At 37.8% G+C, this 24,035-nt stretch overlaps 1 protein-coding gene across 2 annotated transcripts in view; it reads left to right on the top strand.

Annotated features, from left to right (window-relative positions):
- The window catches only part of LOC111864751, a 52,532-nt gene extending 30,241 nt beyond the window's left edge, over positions 1–22,291 (top strand). For both annotated transcript variants that reach the window (XM_023852252.2, XM_023852253.2), the window contains 7 exons: positions 2,067–2,295; positions 6,461–6,549; positions 7,511–7,697; positions 14,488–14,730; positions 15,944–16,068; positions 16,358–16,474; positions 17,354–22,291. In XM_023852252.2, the coding sequence (XP_023708020.1) occupies positions 2,067–2,295; positions 6,461–6,549; positions 7,511–7,697; positions 14,488–14,730; positions 15,944–16,068; positions 16,358–16,474; positions 17,354–17,486 (1,123 nt within the window). In that variant the 3' untranslated portion in view covers positions 17,487–22,291. The remainder of the gene's footprint in view (positions 1–2,066; positions 2,296–6,460; positions 6,550–7,510; positions 7,698–14,487; positions 14,731–15,943; positions 16,069–16,357; positions 16,475–17,353) is intronic.
- The last annotated feature ends 1,744 nt before the right edge of the window (positions 22,292–24,035 follow it).

Raw genomic sequence — 24,035 nt, 5'->3', positions numbered from 1 at the left:
TCACAGAAAATCTCTTTTGGAAATTCTTTACCATTATGGGATTATTATGGGACCACGTATGCACATTTCGTAAATTATTTACACCGTCCCGGGTAAAAGACGCTTCATCACTGAATAAAATGACGCTTAACAGTTCGGGATGAGCTTTTATCCAGTGGCACAAATCCATACGCTGAGCATGGTCACTTGGTTAGTGGCCTCCGTAGTCTAGGGGTAATGTTCCCACCTCATGACTCAAGTTACGCGGGTTAAAACCCGGCGGAGGTCGTGGAATTTTTAAGGGCGGAAAAATTCAGGGAACAAGTCCTCCGGGAGGGACTTTAAGCCGTGGGTCCCATGTCGTAGATTTACGGCACGTAAAAGATTCTCATGTCTCTAGGAGACCTCTGAGCAAAATTATTAGGCAAAAACTTTCCCGCCCAAGTAGTTTCCAATGCCTCTGGTAGATGGGGGAAGTATCGGGTACTGAGGGCCGACTTTGTTGGCTGAACAGGGCTGATAGCACTCACCAGTACCAGTAGGGTATGGGGACAGTAGAAATTAAAGGGGGATGCACAGTGGACCAATAACTGGTCTAAGTGCAAGGGGAAACCACCCCCTCTAATTCAATTCAATTCAATTCTTTATTATTTATGTGCCAAGTCAACAGCCGCAAGGCCAGTTACAGACTTAGCACAGTGTAGATGAAAGTAATTACGTGTAACATTATACAAACATTAGACAAACACATTATCAGTCAAAAATNACAGACATTGAACATATGAAAATCTCGGATATATAGAACAGGGACCCGAAGGCCAACAGTTTCCAAAGCAGAAGGGCAAAGTACAGAACCACGATAAACTTGAATAAGGAAGAGCGCATCAAGATGATATCTCCTCTTATGCAAGGTGTGCAATTTTAATAATAATAATAATAATAATAATGGTCGCCTGGTTCCAGATGTTGTACCCTTTGATCATGGTAAGGATAAAACTCTTCATCATGTAAAGTTCGTCACACCTGCATACGTGATATGCCGATGTGAGAGGCCATTCTACGAGTGGACAGATGCGTACTTCTCTGAACCATCTCAAGAATGTTCTCTTGTGTTTTTCTAATTCGTACATCCTCCCTTTCAGAGTGCACAGAAACACTCGGAAGAGAACCAGTATCACGCAATGTCTGGTGAATTTGCGTAAATACACTTCAAGATGGAATCCTTCAATCGGGAAAACGCCTTTGGTATTCTTTAACAGCAGCACGTGCATTGCCACTGCAAAATCCATAAACAAAATGCATATCACGATATTCCACGTGTGAAAATACAAAAGGCATTTCAGCAACTCCGCACAACTAATTTACCAACCATTCACAATGCGGCCGCAACATACCCTGAAGGTAGCACATAAACTTAGGATAGTGTGAATCACCACACTCAAGGACAAACATAGATAAGACTTGTCAGCTGACAGGTACAGTGTGAGGACCCACCAGAAGACCACACTTTTGTTGGGCCATTATCTCCGTAACCGTTCAACTTCGGACATAGGTGTTTTGGGTTATATCGGCATACTTTAACATAAGGAACACCCTCCTGAAGTCTGGCACATTCCTCCTGGGACACTCTGTATATGTGATATTACTTTTATATTAGAGACATGTAAATTTTAGTATAGTGGGAATGTATACAGTTTAAAGATATGCTCTGAAGTGAATCAAATATGTAATTATTCATTTATATTTGTAAGATTTGAAGTTTTCATGGCAATGACTATGAAGAGAGCAGTCTTCTGGGATGTGGCACTGTGTAGATATTGTGTTAACCGACGTTTTGGAGGAATGTATCACCTCCATCTTCAGGGTAGAAGAAAAAAGAAGAAAATCCATGAGCGAGGATCCAGCATAGACAGGCGCTAGCAGCACCTCTCATGCTGATTCCTCACTCATGGATTTTCTTCTTTTCTCTTCTACCTACACCTATCTACATGGCACCACATCCCAGAAGACTGATCTCTTCATTTATATATGTATGTTATTGCACTTGAGTATGGGCTGTCTGAGTCTGAGATCTTGTCTGGTTGCAGATATGTCCACATAGGTCCAAAGTTGTGCAGTCTTTTGGTGAGGCCTGAGGAGATAGATGAGGTGGATGGAGTGAGTTCAGACAGCTGTCAGTATGCGAGTCTGCAGGAGCTGTGGCATCACTTGTCACTGCCACCAAACATCACACTTATGCTTTGTAGCAACAGAATTCAACAGCACAGAGTTCAGTTCTTCCCTTCCAATGTGTTGTTTGTGCAGTATGGTTTTCAGGTGTGTGTACTGGGGTTGTATACTACTAGTTCCCCAGCTCTGGTTTACACAGACACCAATAATTTTCACCACCATCTACTGATGTCACAATCAGGGAGGGTCATCTTGTGACTCTTCTCTGTCATAAGCTCACAACTTATAGGCCTATCTGTATTATTGCTTGCCCTGTTCTATTTTTATATCTTCCCTTACTCGTTATCCCTTGTGATGATGTGATAATTTTTATGCTCTCAAATGAATTCTGTTGTTATCCATGCATAATGCCTGTCCATTACTTACGTAATCTGTTCCTCTTATACCTTTTAGTTAGTTAGTTAGTTATTGGAGAGGGTGGGTTTTCCCCATGCACTTAGACCAGTATTGGTCCATTGTGCTTCCCTCTATGATATTCTACCAGTCTCTATACGCTACCGATACTGGTGTGTACCATCAGTCCCGACCAAGCCAGGGAGTTCAGCCTCTACTGGCTTAGCGGTATCTTTAATGCTTCCCCCGTCTATCAGAGGCGTTAGAGACTACTGTTGGGCGGGAAATGTCCTGAATTTTGCTCAGTGGCCTTCTTTGGAGACATGAGGTACTTTTACGTGCTGTAAAGCTACGACACGGGACCCATGGCTTAAAGTCCCTCCCGGAGGACTTGTTCCCTGAATTTTTCAGCCCTTAAAAATTCCACGACCTCTGCCAGGTTTGAACCCGCGTACCTTGAGTCACGAGGTGGGAACGTTACCCCTAGACCACGGAGGCCAATCTCTTATACCTTACAGTGTGGAGGTATTTTTTTTTCTTTTTTCATTTTGATCATTTTACAGATAGTATGACTTCTTGGATAAGTGATTAGCCCATTGCAAGACCTCTGCCTAAACACAGGACAACCCAAACAAAGAATAAACACATACACATACCAAACATCCATGTTTTTTGTAGGATTCGAACCCACAATCCTGGCTTCTGAGTGAGCAAAAACAGTACTTACCTTAGGCCGCTCAGCTACTGTGACTGGCACCTGTCCATACCACTGTCTACTTAATATCAACTTCACTTATTCTTGTTCTGCCTTTAGATCATGCTTAATGTCTTCCTGTTTCACATATTATTCCCTCTTTTATGTTTCTTAATACTCCAAAGAGACTTCATCTCTACTGGTGGTAGTGTCTTACATCCTTTTTGGATAATGTCCACATATCTGCTGCATATATCAGAGCAGATAAGGACACTGAAACCCCCATTTAAGGTTTCTTATGAAGAGATTGGTTTTGAAAATGAAACTGAGGAATTTCTTAAATGGTGGTAGTTTAGCTCTGAGATTATTAACTTGGCAGCATTGAAATTGAACATTAAATGAACTTTAAATCAAGGAACAATAAATAGGGGTTCCACTTTAATGTGTTTAATATAGCAAAACTATTTTTTTTTCTGATATTTATGAACTTTGAATTATATATCTAACATTTCAGAATTTCTGGACTCTGTTAGATCTGTACATTGTATTCTCATGATTTTTCCAGCAATTTTTCATGTTGAAAATTTCATAACTGACTAACTTCATAGTCTTCCTAGAGGATCTGTGAGTTACATAGCTGCTAAAAAAGGTTCCTGCTGTTATGAACTCCTAATTTTCTTCACTTGTCACAAAACCCACTCCTGGACCATATACTGAGCCAGTGGAATCTGGTTTACACCTTCACATACAGTATCCCTAAGATCCATTTTAATATTATATTTTCATGCATGTCTAGGTCTCCCTGTTCATTTCTTTTCAGTATGGGCCATATATAGGAACTGTATCATCTCTTCAGAGACTTATAATGGTTACTTGAATTACTTCATTTTATATATTTTTCAGGCTTGTTTATTCTTAGGCATGTAACTATGCGTACTTGGTGATTGAAATGTATTGGTGAGTTAGCCTGGAATTTGGCTGAGGAGTTTAGATTATCCCAACCCGTCCAGGTTAACTAAGAGCAATGGAAGTGGCCGAGAGATGTGAGAGCACAGGTTTGTCTCGCATTTGTGATGGCACTTGCACAGTTTTGGGGCTAGTTGTTTTCCTCCATTCATGTAGTCTGGGAAGGAAGATGCATCATTTTATAGTAACCCATACAGCTGTGGGCATAAATTACACCAACTGGCCAAGGAAATAAAACTTAAAAGGAATTATCCTTTTTGTTGTAGTATCCGTCAATAATACAACAATATAAAAGACATTAAGAATGTCATTCACTTAAAAGTGTATTTTGATACTATGGTTATTAAAATCATTAAAATGTCCATAGGACACTATAGGTATACAACTTTATGCATTGAAAGTGATTTTGGAATTCTTTAGACTTTCCTAATTTTACATGTATTTTCTTAGATTTTTAGTTTTTCACTACATGTTTTGGCCTATTCATAATATCGAAATACATTTTAAGTGAATGACATATTCTTAATGTCTTTTGTAATGTTATATTATTGACAGATACTCTAGTAAAAAGGATGATACCTCAATACAACGGGATGCTATAATATGATATTAGAAGGAATTAAGTTTAAATTGAATATACAGTGAAATTCCCATTTAAGTTTTGCCTCTGGAACACAATTTCTTTACCTTAAATTGAGAAGACTCTTAAATCTGCTTTAATTTAACAAAAGGTGGGCAAATATATGGTACATAAGTATAAAAAATGACAAGAAATGTGGTATGATGTGCTGCCTTATTTTTCATACTGAAATTGAAGACACCCCTTCATTGTTTAAGTCTGAAATTGCTGAAACAAGCCTAATATTTCATTAGGATAAATATGATGCCAAATGGAGGTACAGATTTCATATAGAGAACTGATTTTTGTTCACTAAATAGGGGTAAAAACTAAAATGATAAGTGCTAAATCTGGGAAAATTATGCAGTACTTATTCTGGACTAGAACAAATGAAGCATGAATACAGAATGGGGAATCTCTTAGCATGAGAAACCTTAAATCAGGATTCTGCTGTATGCACTGTCATTTTATCTTTATGGATCAGATAACTTATGCGCTGTCATTTTATCTTTATGGATTAGCTAACTTAATGTCTGTCCCAGGTTTATAATTTTCTCTTCTGAGTCTCATTGTTCTTCCTTTTATTAATTGTTCTATAGATTCTATGTTATTGATTCATTCTGTGTACAGAGTTTTTTCATATACAGAGCTGTGTCGTCGTCTTCCTCCTCCACTCCCCCTCTTCTCCTTTGTCTCCTGACTCTCACAAATGTGCATTCTGCATCTGAAAGGGTTCAGATACTCTGAAATCTGCCCATAGAGTGTATTTGCAGATGTTGTTTGATTGTCAGTGTAAATGGTGATTATTTCCATAAATATTTGTTAGTTGGTCTTTGTAATGGAGATGATGTTTGTTCTCATTGAGGTAGAAACAGTTTATAAATATTATTCAGATGACCTTCATGCTTCTAATGGATACAGTCTACTGTGTTGTAATTTGCACTACAGAACATAGGAAACCTTTAACAAAATAATGTTTTAGGAAGAAGCATTGAATGATGTCAGATAAATCACATATTAAGATTAAGGATGCTCATTCTGAGAAGTTGGCTATGTAACAGACACAAAGAAGCATGTACAGTATTAAGGCTGGTTTATATATATATATATACACACACAAAAACACAATTTCATGTGGTGGAGTGAGACTGAGTGCACTTGATACATCAGCCACTAATTGGCCCCAGATGATAGATGAGCACAGAGCATTTGGTGGAATGAGAAATGGCAGGGGAAGATAAAGTATTTTGAGGAAGCTGCCCCAGTGCCACTTTGTCCACCACATATCCCACATGACTTGACTTGGGATTGAACCTGGGCCACCACTGTGGGAAACCAGCAACTAACCATCTCAGCAATGGCATTGCCTAAAATATTAAGGTAGCAATAATTTAACAAGCAATCAGCAGCAAAGACCAGGGAAGTGACAAAAAGGTCTGGACAAAATCTCACAGCTTGACTGTACTATGTGAATGTTCAAATGTGTAGTAACTTGTGAATTTAAAATTTCTTGGCATATATTCACTCATGCAGCTGTACACTAGTTGTGAAACACTGCTCATTTAATTAATTGTTATGTTGCTGTTGGGCTGCTGTAATGGTTGAAATGGTGTGTAATGAATAATATGCTTTATTTAAAGGCAGACTATGACTTCCTTGAATGGACACAGGACTTCCACCAACAAGGAACAATGACTTGTCTTTGTCCTGGTACTGCCAGCTGGAACAGGTCAGTTAGCACTGAACAGTAGCATTGTTTAATGTATGAATGAATGAATGAATGTAAGAACTAAAGCAACAATGTCTGAATTATTCCTTCCATCTACATACTATTTACTGAACTGTTTCTTGTCTTTGCATTATGAATATAACTCATTGTGAAGAATATGGCTAGATATAACATGTCTCTGGTTAATAGCGATAACTTTACAGTTTATGTTTCGTAAAATATGAGAACAGTGTTGGCATCTCTTCCACTCCCTTCAGTTCATCACAGTGCCTGTGTATCTGTAAACAGGCTACAGGAGAACTTTTGTTAGTCCTTCTTGTATGTGTTTTGTGTGTATGTATATATTTATTCCATTTACAAAGTCTTCTGTTTTGTCCTGTTTTAGGCCAAAATTAAATTTCATTCGTAAATGTTTGGGGACATTCTTGGTTGTACAAATTCTGATCAGCTATGCCACACCTACCTTCTCCTTGGCACATTGCCTCATGTCCTTGAAATGGTTGTTCTACTCCTATCATGTTTAATGTTTTGGCATTGTTGACTATTATAGGGCTGTCCAATTTGATGTAACCGATATTATGTTATGTCACTTTAAAGCATCAGACTTCGATAACTGCCTTCTGGGATTATTTTTCTAGCATTTAGGGACCTTGATGATAGGTCCCTATACAGTGTGATATTATTATCACTCTTTAATGTGCTATTGCTGAGGAAACAAATCTAACCTTGTTTTGTTGTGGGAGATTTATAATTTGCTTTCTGTTTCTTTTATCATGTGCAAAGCTCTGTGGAAACTGACACACTTCTAACTTGTGTGCACACGAACACACATACATGTACACCCATGAAATGTTTATAACTGACAACACTGCTGGGTGGATTGACACAGTATCCCTCAGGAGTGTCTGTGTTCTGTGCTACTGTGTTACTGCTTAAACACTCTGTTATTGCTCGTTTTCAGCCTGGCTGGTTGTCCAGAAGCCTCCATCTGTAACATATACCATGCAGTTCAGGCAGTTGGGGAGCAAGGGTCTTTAGGGGTGATAGTTGCTCACTGGTCCGGATCATATCACCTCACTCCACATCCATTCAGCTGGCCTGGCTTTGTGGTGGGCAGTGGTCTATCTTGGAACCCAGAAACTCATTTGGTAAGTGTGATTGAAATGTAACTCATATGATACTAGCCAGACTCCTTTAAAACTCACTTGAAGTTCACTTCCAGTGAAGTGGATTATTATAGCAATACAAAAATCGTAACTGTCAAACATATGAGCAAGATTAAGCATGTGATGGTAACACATAAAATGTAACTAACACTGTGATAGCAGAATCAGGAGATTAAACACCACTAATACCACATGAATGAGGTCTGTTCACCTCCTTTGCTCACACCCTATCTCCCTAACACCTGTCTTAATGTAATCCTGTCATCTGCTTTATGATTTTAATGGTCACTCTCCTAGAGATATCCGAACAAAGATTCTGTAGGCATTTCTTATATGCCTGATGTGAACCACAGGTTCAGCCCATTGTGAACTTCTTGATTTCATTACTCAAATAATACCATAGAGAAGTCATGAAGTTCTTGATTGTATAATATCCAGAATTTTCCACTTCATTCTTATTGCCTTATGTATTCAAATTATATATTTCTTAATTAAAAATTCTTGTCTGAAATTGCGTGTAAAATACAGAGACACTACTTTTCAGAGTATGATTTTACATGTTAACCTTTAACGTATGGACTTTTAAATTGCCAGCAGCCCTCTGCAGCTGGTATTTAAATCACCCTAATTAATTAACATTGCAAACTTTCAGAAAAAATCCATATTTTCCGTTCTATGCAACACAGAAATATGGACTAAAAACAACCTAAAAGACGATGAAATTTTCTGCATATACACAAAAGAGCAATTTTTACAAACGGAAATTAACTGTGATTATTTTGTCATGAATTACAAAATATAATCTTTATTATATGTGGTGCAATCCAAAAATTCCCGAAATATATTAATAAAAACTATTACATCTACGTAGAACTTATTCTGCACCATCACCTTCAAAGTAGTCCCCTTGGGAGCGCATACACCCATCCCAGCGTTTCTGCCACTTTTCAAATGCATCCTGGAAGTCTTTCTTTGTTAGGGTGTTTAGTACCATCTGCGTTTCCGCTTGAATTTCCTCAACTGTATCAAATCTTCACCCCTTCAACTTGATTTTCATCTTGGGGAAGAGAAAGAAGTCACATGGAGCTAAGTCTGGCGAGTACGGTGGGTGGGGAACAACTGCCATCTTGTTTTAGCCAAAAACTCCTGCACAGTGTAAGCCATATGCTGTCGTGCGTTGTCATGGTGGAGTACCCAGTCGTTCGTGCGCCACTTCTCTGGACGTTTTCTCCTCATATCCTCCCTCAGACGCCTTAGAACATCGTGATAGAACTCTTTATTGACTGTCTGACCAGGAGGGACGAACTCCTTATGAACAATCCCGTAAATATCAAAAAAACAGATCAACATGAACTTAATGGTGCTCTTGACTTGTTGAGCTTTTTTTGGCTGAAGTGAAGAAGGGCTCTTCCATTGTGATGATTGCTGCTTGCTTTCAGGGTCATAGCCATAATCCCAACTTTCATCACCACTTACAACCTTCGAAAGAAAGTTTGGATCCTCTTGAAGCTGTTGCTGAAGTTCCCTGCAGACTTCAAGCGATGCTGCTTCTGTTCATTTTGCAGCAGTCATGGCACAAACTTCGCCGCAGTCCTCCTTATGTTCAGTTCCTCTGTCAAAATTTGTTGACATGTACCAAAACTTAGTCGCAAGGTGTTACAGAGGTCTTGGATGGTCAGTCTACGATCTTGCAGAATCAGATCCCTAACTTTCGTAACATTTTCTGGTGTTTTGCCCATTGACAGCCGTCCTGAACGATCATCATCATCAGTCAATGTTTGGCCATTTTTAAAACGCTTATACCAGTTGTAAGTTTGTGTCTGGCCTAAACTGTTTTCACCAAAAGCTTGCTTCAACATTTGGTGCGTTTCTGCAGCGGTTTTCCCAAGTTTGAAACAAAACTTCATACAGACACGCTGCTCTGTCAGGTCAGCCATCGCAAAAGCGCAAACTCTCGGAAACACAATAATGGAAATACGTTCACCAACAATAAACCCAACCACTCAACTCGACGCCGCTTGCCACACTGATTCAAGAAGGATGTGTGAGGAGACACCTAGCGGTATTTCGATGTACTCATAACCATTCGCGCGCAAAATTCAAATTTCAGACACTTGTGGATTGCCCCACATATATGTTATGAAATTCCAAAGGACTTACCCGTTTTTTTTTCAATCTTGAATCATGGCGATATTGTAAATATAATCACACTATATATAATAGTATTTTGTTCAGACTGTACATGAGTTTGAACTGTGTCACTTCACAGTTTACGATACACTCTGATGCACGTGGCACTTCTCGAAGCAGTCCACCTCACACAGAGCGACATCGCACTTTTTACAATAGAAGAGCGTGCTCCTGCTTTTCTTATTTAGCAAAACACACGACAGCTTCTTTGTTTCCCTTTGGTTGGCCAGTGTTGTGAATGTATCACCTCCAGTCGACTCAGTTGGGCCCCAGGTAACCTTTGCCTCCCCCGAGAAACGCCACTGACCATGATATTCAGCTTTGAGACTTGGTGATATTGTAAATATAATCACACTATATACAATAATATTACTGTACGCGAGTTTTAACTGCGTCACTTTACAGTTTCAGTTCGCAGTCACTTCACTATGATAGTCGCACTGACGCACGTGGCACTTCTCGAAGCAGTCCACTTCACACAGAGCAAAATCACACTTTTTACAATAGAAGAGCATGCTCCTGCTTTTCTTATTTAGCGAAACACACGACATCTTTGTTTCCCTTTGGTTGGCCAGTATTGTGAATGTTTCACCTCCAGTCAACTCAGTTGGGCCCCCTGATAACTTTGGCCTCCTCCTGAGAAACTCCACTGACCATGATATTCGGTTTCTGCGATTGAAGAATCATCTTGGAGGAGGGCGGTTTCTAGCAAAAGCGAATAAATTATGTTGATTGACAAAGTGACTCTCTCATCTATTAGTAATACTCGCAAAATATTGATGCAAAGTAATTAAAATACTAGTCAAAAAGAGTGCCAGTCCGCCACTGATACCAAAAGTCACAGTTGCGAAGATGCCTTTTACTCACAAAGTAATACTGGCTCAGTGGGTTTATACCTCTTCCAAGACGCAAAATAAAAATGATATATAAAGAAATATATGACAGTCTGACTCTGACTTTCTAACTGATAAAGAAATATTATACAATCCGACACTGACTTCCTAACTGATAATTCGTCACTGAAAACCAATCCTTGCATGCATCACACTTCCTTGCAGGCTCTGTAAGCACTCACATGCAAGCACAGAAGAATATTTCCTCATCAGTTTTCGAAACAAAGCCGGGCTATATTTGGCTGACCAGGTCATAAACAGTCATATCTAAACGTAAATAGTATCGAAACCAGTACCGTGATAAACGATTTCTTTGTTCAGAGCTAAGGAATGAACCACTGACATGACCTCATGTAGGTTTGTTTTGGTTTCAAACCCAAGGTCAAACTGTCAGCACTCCCAAAGGGTGCACGTGTCCTGCGTCATATATGTGTTATTCGGCCAACTCTGGTGGCGGCTTGTGACATGTATATGTGACATTCAGACATTAGAGGTTAAAGTTTGGTTAGGAAAATTACAGCTGATTCATATAAAATGAAAGATAAGTTGTGTCAGAAAAAGCTGCAATTTCCATACTTTTTGTCATAATGTATAACCATTATTTTTGGGCCGGGTTTGATCCTAGGACAGGTCATGTTTGATTTATGGTAGACAAAGTGGCACTGGGGAGGTTTTCTCCATGTACTTGGTTTCCCCTGCCAATTCTCATTTCACAAAATGTTCACATTCATTAATGATCCTGTCAACCCATCCTGTATAGTCTCAATACTGACATTGTTGTCAAATAACCAACTATAAAACATAATTTTGAACTTGTCTGTGTAACATACATTTACCTGTTTTACACACTTTTAAATTGTTGCTTTTTATTGCCAGTATAACTTAAGGTGATAAGAATGATATGAACTGACTATGTTGAGACATCCAGTATAAAACATATTTGATGGAGGAGCCCCACTGACAATAATCGATTATTTTTATGACAGTGGGCCCTCCTCTGCCTCTTTGTAGTTTCCCAGAATGATGAGTAGTTCTCAGGTATTAATTCTGTGTAGTCCAGCTAACTGACATTTTGGAGAAACTTATTGCCTCCATAATTAGGGTCAAAGAGTAAACCAATTAAGAAACCAGCATGAAGCAGGCAATGGGCAGAGCTCTTATAGAAAGGCTACAGCCAAAGAACTTGAATTTGCAGGGGTAAATTTTACTATTTTAGTCTTTTCCATATTTAATACCAGCTGGTTGACCTGGAACCATTTGGTGGTGTTATATAGAGTGTCATTAAGAATTCTGTTGAGTTCTTCGTAGCTATTATTGGAAATTAAGATATTTGTGTCATCGGCATACTTAATCACATTAGAATTGTTATCAAATAAACCCAGGAAATTATTATATAGATGTTAAACAGGAGTGGCCCCAATACTGATCCCAGAAGTACACCTGATATAAGTTTTCCAAGATGAAGAATAATTACATTTACCTGAAAACTTCAGTTTTACTCCTTGTTTCCTATTGTACAATATGACTTAAACCACTCTAACAGTAAGCATTTGACACTGTAAAATTGCATTTTGTTAGCAATAATTTGTGATTTACACAATCAAATACTCTAGTCAGGACACAAAAAGCAACTGCAATGTATGTATTGTTGTTCCATGCATTTAAAATAATTTCAGTAAAGTTATGTGTAGCATTAATTGTAGACAATCCTTTTCTAAAACTGCAGTTTCTGTAGCAAAGATATTGTGAATTTGGAAATGCTGATTAAGGCTACAATAAATCAGTAGTTCAAAAATCTTCGAAAAACTGGTACGCAAGGAAATTGGCTTCTGCACACAACTGTATGTGCCATGCATTTTGAACTGATGAGGCAACATTCACAGGGAGTGGAGTAAACTAGTCTTCACAACTTAGATGCACTGGCAGTGAAGAATCCTAATGTTACTTAACACTTTTCATTTCATCAAAGATTTAGTGTCAGAGTTTGGGCTGGAATTACATATTATTATTTAACTGGACATATGTGATAGTGAATCATCTTTGTGGAGTCCAGTATGCTGATTTCCTTGAAAGAGTTTACCTTTTTATGGGGGGATGTACCACTTACTGTTTTTCAGGGCATGTGGTTTCAGTACAGTGACATCCCTCCACACTGCCTAGTGTGTAATTAGTTGAACAGCCATTTTATGGACATATAAATTGGCCATGGGGATCCAGTTATCTTACCTTCCTGTTCTGCTGAAACCATTTGATTTTTTCCTTGTGGAAATGCATCTAAGAAGGCATGTATGCAACTGAAGTACAAGGACATAAAAAATCTGATCATTTGCATCCTTGTAACTCTGACAAGCATTAGTAGTCAGCCTAGACAAATGGCTCATATCAGGGACTCCAATCAGTGTTGCTGTGTTGTTGTTGTTGTTGTTGTTGTTATTGTTATTGGAGAGGGTGGGTTTCCCCATGCACTTATACCAGATATTGGTCCATTGTGTGTCCCCCTGTGATATTCTACCAATCTCTATACCCTACTGGTACTGGTGCATGCCTTTAGTCCTGACTCAGCCGGCGAGTTTTGGCATCTACTGTCTCAGCGGTATCTCGATGCTTCCCCCATCTACCAGAGGCGTTAGAGACTACTGTTGGGCGGGAAATGTCCTGAATTTGGCTCAGAGGTCCCCTTGGGACATGAGGTTCTTTTACGTGCCGTAAAGCTACGACGCAGGACCCACGGCTTAAAGTCCCTCCTGGAGGACTTGTTCCCTGAATTTTTCCGCCCTTAAAAACTCCACGACCTCCGCCGGGTTCGAACCCGTGTACCTTTCAGTGTTGCTATGAAGTGTGCATGCATGGTATTGGAGGTAACTTCAGATATTTCTTGTTGAAAAATACATAGAACTGTATGTGTGAGTCCTGACTGCATGGGCAGATGTTTGTATTAAATGTAATATAAAATTATAAATGAAAAGAGCTAGTAACTTTGGAACTTTTGTTTATCATTCATTATAAATAAAAATTATTAAACGTAAGTAATCGTATGTGTACAAAACTGGGCAGTTATTTAATTTTCATAAAAGGTGGTGAAATGTCATAATTCAACAAGGATGATGAATTGAACAGCAGTTTATTTACACTTTCTGCTCCAAATTATCTCTCCGACAGTCTTCTAAAATTTGGCAGTAAGAAGTTCTGTATTGATCTTTATAGTGATTTTGAAATTATTCATAGACATGATAGCTGTTCTGAGCCAAATAGTAACAAGCAAATTGAATATGATGCTGTAAACAGAAGACACTTGTCTCTGATCATTCTGCCTTTCACAGTGACACATTGCTGTTCACTTCCTGAATGTCGTGATCAAGGGGTTAGCATTCATACCTAATGTTTATAAGGTTCCTAGTTTGATTCTGAGCCTAGAGACTGGTCATCCATATTGAGATATGCTGTTCTCAGTCCCTCAAGCCAAGTGCTGGGATAGTACCTCCAGAGAAACCATGACCATTTCCTTACCTGTTTTTTCCGGTTCATCTGTCACATTCATCCTACTGTTTGTTACTATATAACCAGTGTACTCTAAAAAGTGTCATTAAATCAACCAGGATTGTCAGCCTTCTTCACTTATCATGGATCCTTAGAAAGAGCATCTAGATATCAGGAAAGTAAGTACCAGATTCTAAGTTTTCTCATTGCAGGACTCCTTGCACAACTCACTAGGTGACCTGCTCAACACACACATTTTCCTGGATAGTGAAAATGTGATTGGCCGTGTCATCATAGAATTGGGCTATGCAGAGACATATGCCTTGAGATCATGCAGAGGCCAGGATCAGAGTGACCTTTCAGACCTTCCTGCACAGGATGGCTCTGCATTGTACAAGCTACTTACAGACCCTGACAACGTGAATCTGGAAAACCTTACAGTTGATATGTTTGGGGTAAGATTTGTGATAAGTTCACACTGAAAAATTTTGTGACATCCCCATCCATTTGTAAAATGAACTTGATGGGTCTTCTCATGTGTATAGGTTTACCATCTCAGAGGCTTATCATATCCACAGATTTTCCACTTGAGAAATTGAGAAAAAGAGTGTTGAAAAGTGATTTATGTCATAGTTATCTTTATGGCCACATTTTGTTTTGCATTTGCAGAGAGTATAAATAAATGAATGAATGAAATGAGTGGTTGAATGAATGCATAAGAGGTAGGGTCTAGACTGGCTCTTGCACTGCAACCTTTAGTGATCTATTTTGCATGGAATGTATGTAGAAGCACATCATGATTATTTTATTTTTAATAATATAGTGAATATGAAATTTCCTGCAACAGATATTTATAAAATCTAAACTATTTACTTTGTGTAATAAGCCAATGAAACATATGAGATCTGAAGATCTGCAGGTTCCACAAATCTAGTAAGAGTCTAGAATCCAAAAGTGTTAGGATGGTAATCTTTCAGTGCATCAAATGTGTATGTATATCACTGTGGATGTGTGGGGATTGTGTACTTATTGAAGCTTGAAAGTGCAGTTCAAAGGCCAGAAAATTCAGACCTGGCTGGAATTTCATCACACTATATGTCTTGTATGTTCTTTCTCAGGTTATTCACCAGATGGGAAGGTTAAAAGTAAATGACAAAATGACAGTAGTCACCAATCAGTAATCCCATAAACACTGCACAGTTTAATTAATTTTCTTGTTGAAATTTATATGGTAACTGTTAATGGGGGAAAGTTGGCATATTTGTAGTCTTTAAAACCCCATTCTCCAGAGCACTTTCTTGAACATCTGTTCACTCTTGTGAAGCATCCACTATTGTCAACCATAAAGTCGACAGTAAAATACAGTATGGTAATTCAAATATACTTCCTGTGATGATTTTTGGTTACATTTTAGGGCTAGTAAATGAAAAGAGAAATTATAATACATAAAACGCCTTTAAACTATAATGAATGAAACATTACGGTATTTGCTATTTTATCTTTTACTGTAATTGCATTTTTTGACCCTGGGACTCTAGAGCAACTACTTTGGTTAATCTGGCATTGTATCTGGGTTTGAAAATTTAGGTGTTCAGATGTCCCTCCAATACTCAATGAAGAAAGTGAATATTTATCTAATATTATATGTAATCAATGTTTTCTTTATAGAGGGTTACGAAACATATCAAGAAATGTCAGAACAATTTGTTTCGGGCCAAGGTGCAGTGTTTGTTTGGTGAGATGGTGATTCAGGAGCTGCAACTAGCCACTGACCTCATGCTCACAGCTTGCCGGTAAGAACAGTTGCTCTAAACAGCAGTAACACTGATGTAATAACACCAGACATTACATCAGTAAGCTCCACAGGCTTAAGAGGTTTGCAGTTGCCTAACTGCAAGGTACAGGATCGTGTTTGACAAAATTGATAGTTCATTCAGCTGGTGGAAAAAGGTTCCTATTTCTGTGAATCCCTTGTAAATGGATTCTTCAGGGACCATAACTGGAGGCTGGAATAAATTTATTGTAATCAGTCTTTATTTGTTTCAGAATTGATGTTAGGTGTACATTCTTTGTCTATTACAGGATAGGCCGAACACTGATTGGTGTGGGAACCAACCCTAACAGCAACATGGGCTTGGCAGTTATTAATCTGGGAGTGTGTAATCTGCCACCGACATTCAGAACGGATATAGCAAATAAGTAAGTTCAGAGCTGCATGTAACACTGTGGGCTGACAGCGGACATAGGAAGTGTTTCTGTTTTGCAGATGTGAAGTGCTGCACATAGTTTAATCAATCTAAAATTTGTGGCTTGTATCCCTTATAAAATAAGCTTGTTTATTGAGGTAAAGATTAAAATTTGTTTCTGTTTTATTTTGGGTCAGTTAAATTCTCGTAAGAATAGAATACTATACATTGGATTAGCCAACAAGAACAGAGGTAACAGAGAGATACAAGTGTTTCCCTCTGCCTGAGTTCCATGCTATTAACCTGTTCTCAGAGAGGCTGGGTGGTCCCTAGAGCCAGTTTGAAAACAGATGTATGTGAGTGTGCCAAGAGAAGAAAAGAAAAGCAGAATTTATGAAAAAAGAAAAGAGCCTTAAAAATTAAATTCTCATTGCAGTTCTAAGTGCTCATAATAGTGTAAACTTACATACCATTCACCAATTATTATTTCATAATTTATGTATATTTAACATTATTAAGTCATTTACATGTTCTTTGATTTTATCTAATCAGAATAACTGTATTTTTATAAATAATTAAAAAAAAATACAAATATTCAGAATTATCATAGAAATTCCATATTGGTATACTATATCTGTGATCCATAATGTAAATTATGTAGCAGGTTATGCTTCAATGTTTCACAGCCTGTAAAGCACATGATGTCACTTGAATTGGTATATGTCCTGCAGCTGTAAAAATATGCCATTAGATTAAATGACCATACATTAAATAATCAGTTTTTTAATTGACTACTCATTTTAGACCATACTCATTAACATTAGATTTTCATCCTCTTTCTGTTGATTCAGAGTTATTTTGTGAGTGTAATCAGAGTCCACTGTGGTTTTAGGTTGCTAGCCCACATTGAGCAATACAAAGGCACATGGCTTCAGCGACATCTTCCTGCAGGACTCCAGACTTCCCTGCTTGTCCTCACCTCAGCTCTGCACCGGTTTGTTCCTGATGAGTCTCAGGGCACATAACTGGACATTTATTCCTTATTTACATTGCTCAAGTTGATGTATTATGAATGCCTTTCATAATTAAAATGTCAAGATTGAGAACAAACCAGTGGTGAAAGTATTTGTTATGCTACTGAATGGCTCTGGGTGCATCTGCTGTGTTTACCTGAATAAAAATCAACCTAGATCTAAAAAAACCTCTTAGAAGATGTGTTACGACAGTGCGTAAAGTGCAGCAGTTTCACCAAAACAATTTTCACGCACCTGATGATGGCCATGTAGGCCAAAACATGGTATGTAAATAGGATGAAAGAATGAGAATTTTAATTACAAATTAAAGAAGTTGCATGAAAGATGGAAATGAATACATGGAAAGTAGTTTGTAGCATCAGCGTGGCTGTTGTTGTGTACGTTTTCGGCTTGAAGTGTCATGATAAAGAACAGAAGAGTATCAGTGTGGTACTTTCTTAATATGCAGATGTAAATGACACTTGGGCCAGTAAAGGTACAGAAAACAGTCGTAAATTCAGGTAAACATGGTAATTAGGAATCCCATCAGGTATTGATGATTATAAGATTAACTGGAGCTATTCTAGTAATGTGTCATTCTGATATACTGTAACATTCATTTTTCTGATTATTTATCCCTTTGCCCCCCATTTCATCTTCCAGTCTTTTGTATTTATAATTTCATTAAGACATTTAATGATTTTATTTTATCTGCAAAATGTTACGTTCATTTAAACACTATGCAGTGAAACCTTGGCACTTGTCTTGGCAACGAAGGTGATAATCTTAAAAATATAAAAGTGAAAGTATAATTGTGAGCTAGTAGATGTTACTCTTTCTCAGAAATGGAAAATTGTTGTACTTCTGTCAGAATATTTGAGTGCTTCCACATCATACGCTGTATAAATACTAGTATTAGCACTACAGCAGTGTAATTACAGAGACTTTGTTTGAGCCAAGTGGTCATGCATCATTGGACTTCTATTAGTCCTGTTGCTAGACTTGTATTTCGTTGAAATCTCAGCTTCATTACTGGCTTTCCCGAATGATGTTTTTCATTGTTTTCCTCAGTCTCTCATGGCACCTGCCATGATAGTCTTGAAATATGCCATGACCACTTCATAAATCTTTCTCTCTCATCTATTCCTAATCATCTGTACCTCTAATTTGGTTGTATATGATCACTGCAGCTGAAGCAGCATAATTTTACAAGTGTGAAGGTTTGTGTCATGGTATGTTATTAGACTGACATATATAATGGACATTTTATAGCATTTTATTTTCTTTTTTAACAAAAAAAAAGAAGGCAGTGGAAACTTTCCATCATATGTCATTAGCAAAATTTAATGTCCATATCATCATTTATTTAATGACATTTTCTAAGCTACATTATTTATGTATCATCAAATGGGAAGGATAATGAAGCAGTTGTGATCTGAGATAATGTCCCAGCATTCACCAGGAATGATTAATGACAAGACTAGAAAGATTGCACTCTGTAATGTAGTGCACTCTGTGAAGCTTATAATAGTGAAATGAAAATTAGTGTAAGTGTCCCATATTGAGTTTTGACAAAATCTGTGGAAAGATTTGTGGGATACATGTTAAAGTCCATTAATTTCTTTATTATACATCAGTACAGCTGAAAATCACAAGCCTGACAAATTTTAGCATAAGTCTCCCATGTCATATTTTATGAAAATCTGTCCAACATTTAGGTGCTGAGACTGGGTCAAAGATAGACAGAGCAACAGATGAATAGATTTCATCTCCGTGCAAGGCATTCATCTTTATTTTGTAAGAATCACCAAAAACTTTAAAGAAACACCTTGAGAATTGAAAGTGGTACCTCTTTCATACAAAACAAGACTGAAAATCTCTTGACTGCAATCTGTCATTTAGTAAACTAAGATGTATTCAACATGTGAGAGTTTGTTGAGTGTACAGGCAGCTTTGGTTTACAGGGTTACTCACCATAGAATAGGATTAAGTGGGTGGTTATGAACCTGTTGGACTTGAGGTTTTCAGGAATGGGAAGACACAATAAAGCTTAGATTATTTCTAGAAAAATCAAGTCCAAATGAAGGAATAATACATGTATTTCATCACCACGAAAGCACACCACAGGTTCTAGTATTGCAAAAATGTATTACTGAGTCATTTTAAGATATATTTTTCTTTAATTAAATATATATATATATATACACAAAAAAGCGTAGGCAATGTCCATCCAACCCTCTGTAGCAGAGTCTTATAAACATCTTATTCTATAATAGTAGTCACCGCACTATTTTAATACAGGGTGTGCCAATGAATTTGGCAATCTTAAAAACGTTATGAACAGTAAACTATTGCATTTATTTGGTTTTAACACATAGGAATATGGTGTAAACATAAAAACATTTGGTTTTTCTCAATTAACTCACTGAAAACAGAAGTCTAATTCCCAAAAATAATATCTGACAGATGACCACCATTCCGCTGTAGGGACTTGGTAAATCTCTTCCTAAAGTCACTCATGACGCTTTGCAGCATCTCTACGGGAATTCGTTCAACTTCTTCCCGAATTCGATGTTTCAACTCTGAACTGTGTGGGGTGCTGGAATTTTTAAAACTTGTGATTTAAGATACCCCCAGAGAAAAAAGTCACATGTGGAAAGATCAGGTGACCTGGCTGGCCATATGGTGTCCCCATATCTGGAGATAACATGGTTAGGAAACAGGTTATTCACAACTGTCATGGAAGCTCGTGCGGTGTGGCACGTAGCCCCATCTTGCTGGAAAAGTGTTTCTTCCTTGACTGGAAGACGAGCAAGTGCAGGAGCTAAGAAGCTCTCCAACTTGTGAATGTAACGTGGTCCAGTCACAATTACAGCCCTTTCCCACTCATCTTCGAAGAAGTACGGGCCAGTAATTCCAAACAAAGATATTGCGCACCATACTGTGACTTTGGAACTGTGAAGTGGTCTGTCATAAATTTCTTTGGGAGTTGTAGCTGACCAGTAGCAGAAATTTTGCTTGTTAACAAACCCTGATAAATGGAAATGAGCTTCATGGCTCATCAGTAAGTTGTTAATGACATCTTGATTTTGATTAATTAATTGGAAAAAGTGTCTGGCAGAAATTGACTCCTTTTTCATAGTCATGTTTTTATAGTGCATGAGTAATTTTATTAAGTTTGATTTGTTGATTTGTTTGAGTAATTTGAAGTTTATAGGGGTAGAAGTGGAGATCTTTTGTGCAAAATCCATCAAACGCTGGTTTCAGACAGCCCAAGTGATGTAGTGTGGCAATGCGCAGACCAGTGTGAACTTCATTCAATGGCTTCTCTTACTGCCGCTACATTCTCAGGTATACCTTCTGTTTTTATGCTACCACCTTTCTTCTTTAGTGTAGAACCAATAGCCTCAAAGTTTTGAACCCAGGTCTTGTTGGCATGGGCAGATGGAATAGGACAATTGCAATGAATACCAAACTCTCTTTGAAATTCATGCTGAGCGATCACGAAACTGTCACCATTTTTGTAAAATGCTTTCACAGCAAAAGCTCACTGTGCTCCAGTCCACAGCACCATTGCAACTAAAATGCTTTGAAGTAGGCTGCTGGGTGGCAGTAATGGCATCCTCCCCACTCCAAACAGTCCAGGAAAGAACACCGCTGCCAACTCACCTGATTCATTGACACACTCTGTACATCTCTAAACTTTGAGAGTATACTGTTAATATTTGTATATTTACTTCATTTTCCTTTTTTTGAAATAAATTTAGGTATTTTGTTTATGAAGTGACAGACGCCTTGCACAAATCTTTTTCCTCTCCCCTTAAGAGCGCTCTGCAACTGACTTTGGGAATTTAGTCTCTTACTTTTCCTTTAATTATCTTGGCAAAGTTCTTGTTCCGTTCATTTACATCCCTCTCCCTTTTCCTTCCATAGTGCGTTTTTACTTATGTGATTTGTTCCTTAACTTTTCCCATAAATGCAATTCAATCGTTGTCTTTATTATGCAGTCTAGAACCCTTTTAGCTGCTTTTTCTTCATCCTATTATGTCATTATACTCGATGTGAATTGGAAAATGATCGCTATTCCAAAGTCTGTTCCAGCCTTTGAGGTATATAACAGTGCAGATCTTTGGTCTACAAAAGTTAAGTCGAGGGCAGCCTTGGATCCTGTGGCATCGGGGATGTATGTCTGGGAGCTGTCATTTAGCAACACAATGTTTGTTTCCAATTTGGTGATACAATGGATCAGGTTGTTACTGGTATTAACATCTTCTGAATTACCCCATGAATGATGATGTCCATTAATGGCTCTGCCAATCAAGAATTTAACTTTAATTCTGGGAAGTTTTTTTCCCATTCTCTCAGCCTGATTTTCATGTGTGGCAGTCTGTAACATGACAATTAGTATTTTATCTTGGCCAGTATATAGTTCAATTGCACACACTTCAGTTTTGTCACCACTATCATATAGACCATCTTTACATGAATAGTTCAGGTTGTTATACATTAAATGGCAACATCACCAACTGCCCTTCTGTTCATTTTTTCTCACCATGTCAAACCCTTTCAGGTATACGCATTCTTATTCATCAAGCCAGGTCTCTGATAGTATTATGACAAACGTTGTTTACCTCCCATACATTACGTACAATTCTCTGTATGATGAGGCTCCAACTATTCCATTAATTATTGGGCCTCCTATACAATTTTATAATGAAACATTGAAATTTACTATTTGTCAAAGGATACGTATGTAAAGTGGAACCAACGACTGATTCGTTGTTAAAAAAATCAATCAAATTTTAATTTTGTTTTTATATATGACTTTTATTGGTTTTAAATAACCTATTTATTGTATTCTTATTGCAAATTATCTTAAATGATTTATGAGATTGTATCAAATTTTGCGTACTGCAGTTCAGTGGTGTACGTTTGTTGAAGTGTGTTTGCCTGATGATGGCCACAAGTGGCCGAAACATGTAGCAGAACTATATCTGGACATTATCCTTGAAGTTCTTTAATTGTTGTGTTGTGGCTGTCTAATAAATAAGTTGTATGTATTGTAACACAGCAGGATGCATGAAATGAAAATTATTTATTATTAGAATCTTCAGAATGAACATGTTTGCAGTATAGGACAAGGCAAACCCAGACAGGAAATATAAGAATCTTAAACTTGGCAGTGGTCAAGCTTACGACCGTTCAAGTGACCAGGCTGCCACTGTATCATAAGTTATGTAAGATACATATGATCTGGTTTGCATAGCCTGGACTGACAGTGGACTTGTATATAGTTCAAAAGGAACAATTTTCAATAACGTATTATATGTGCAATATGTACGCTTGACAAAAGGCGAAGCATATTCATAAAACAAACCGATCCTCTCCTCAAATAGGATGTTACATAAGGAGTATGACCGCAAGGATTCAGTTGAAAAAATAAATCGCTGGTCATGACCTCAAGGGGCTTGACTCCAAGACAAACTGATTTACAGTAAACTGCCAGTCATAAAGTAACTTTGACTGTTACTTTGAAAGTTGTTGAGCAAATCTGATTGATCCATAATGAAGTCTCTTCACATAAGACCATAAATGGTCTGTTTCACATATCCCATAATCCCATACATCATCTGTTTTATGATCTCTTAGGAGTTTGCACTGCTGTAACTTTAAAGTGGTATCATGCCATGTAAACTTCTTTCTCTTGGCATATCCACATAATGAAGGCTTGAAAGCATGATCATCTGTGAGAAGTGTATCTTATGAACTAGCTAGTGGAAATTTGCATTAATTTTCAGTATTAATGGACATCTGTGATGTATGTAAAACCTACTGTAACATTCTAGCAATACCAGGAGAACTGTATAAATCACAAATTCATGACTATGTCCATTCCTCACTCAATTTATTTTGCCTAGGTCCAGCACTTTGTCTTTGAATCTTTACAACTTGCACCCGTAAGTGACACATAAGTCTTTTTTTTTTAACTCTTTGACTGGCGCGAAGGGTATTTAAATCCCACCCCTGTCCTGGCAGGCCCTTTAAACCTTATGTCGCTAAAATGCATGTAGTTACTTTTTCCTAAACAACTTCAACAAAAATTGGTTTTTAAAAACGAAATTTTCAGGAACTAATTAAAATACAATATTTTATGCAATAAATGCCTTTCCATACCTCTTTATTAGTTTTTCTTCGTGTGATAAACATTGAAACATGAAAGTTTGCAGAGAGCCACACCACAGCCTGCACACATGATACTTGTTTCTTTTCTAACCTTGTGCTTAGCACTCACGCGACACTTTCTCAGGGCACCATTCTTCTTATTGTTACTGGGAGGAACATGGACCATTTTGTGAATTTTCAAGCCACCCTCTAGACGATTTACTGGCTCTTTCACTGGTGGTCTTTTCAAGGTCGAGGGCGGAGGCGTGACTGCACTCTAGTCTGACGCAATAGATTCGTCATCCACTTCATTCCTTGACTTTTCTCCCTCTCCACCCTGTTTGTTTGGTTCAGTCATTTTTCTACACAGTCCAATATAAAATCTTTGAATCTGTAATT

The sequence above is a fragment of the Cryptotermes secundus genome, unplaced genomic scaffold (assembly GCF_002891405.2).
Source record: "Cryptotermes secundus unplaced genomic scaffold, Csec_1.0 scaffold932, whole genome shotgun sequence".
NCBI classification, from domain to species: domain Eukaryota; kingdom Metazoa; phylum Arthropoda; class Insecta; order Blattodea; family Kalotermitidae; genus Cryptotermes; species Cryptotermes secundus.
This window is presented reverse-complemented; position numbering and strand designations above follow the sequence as displayed.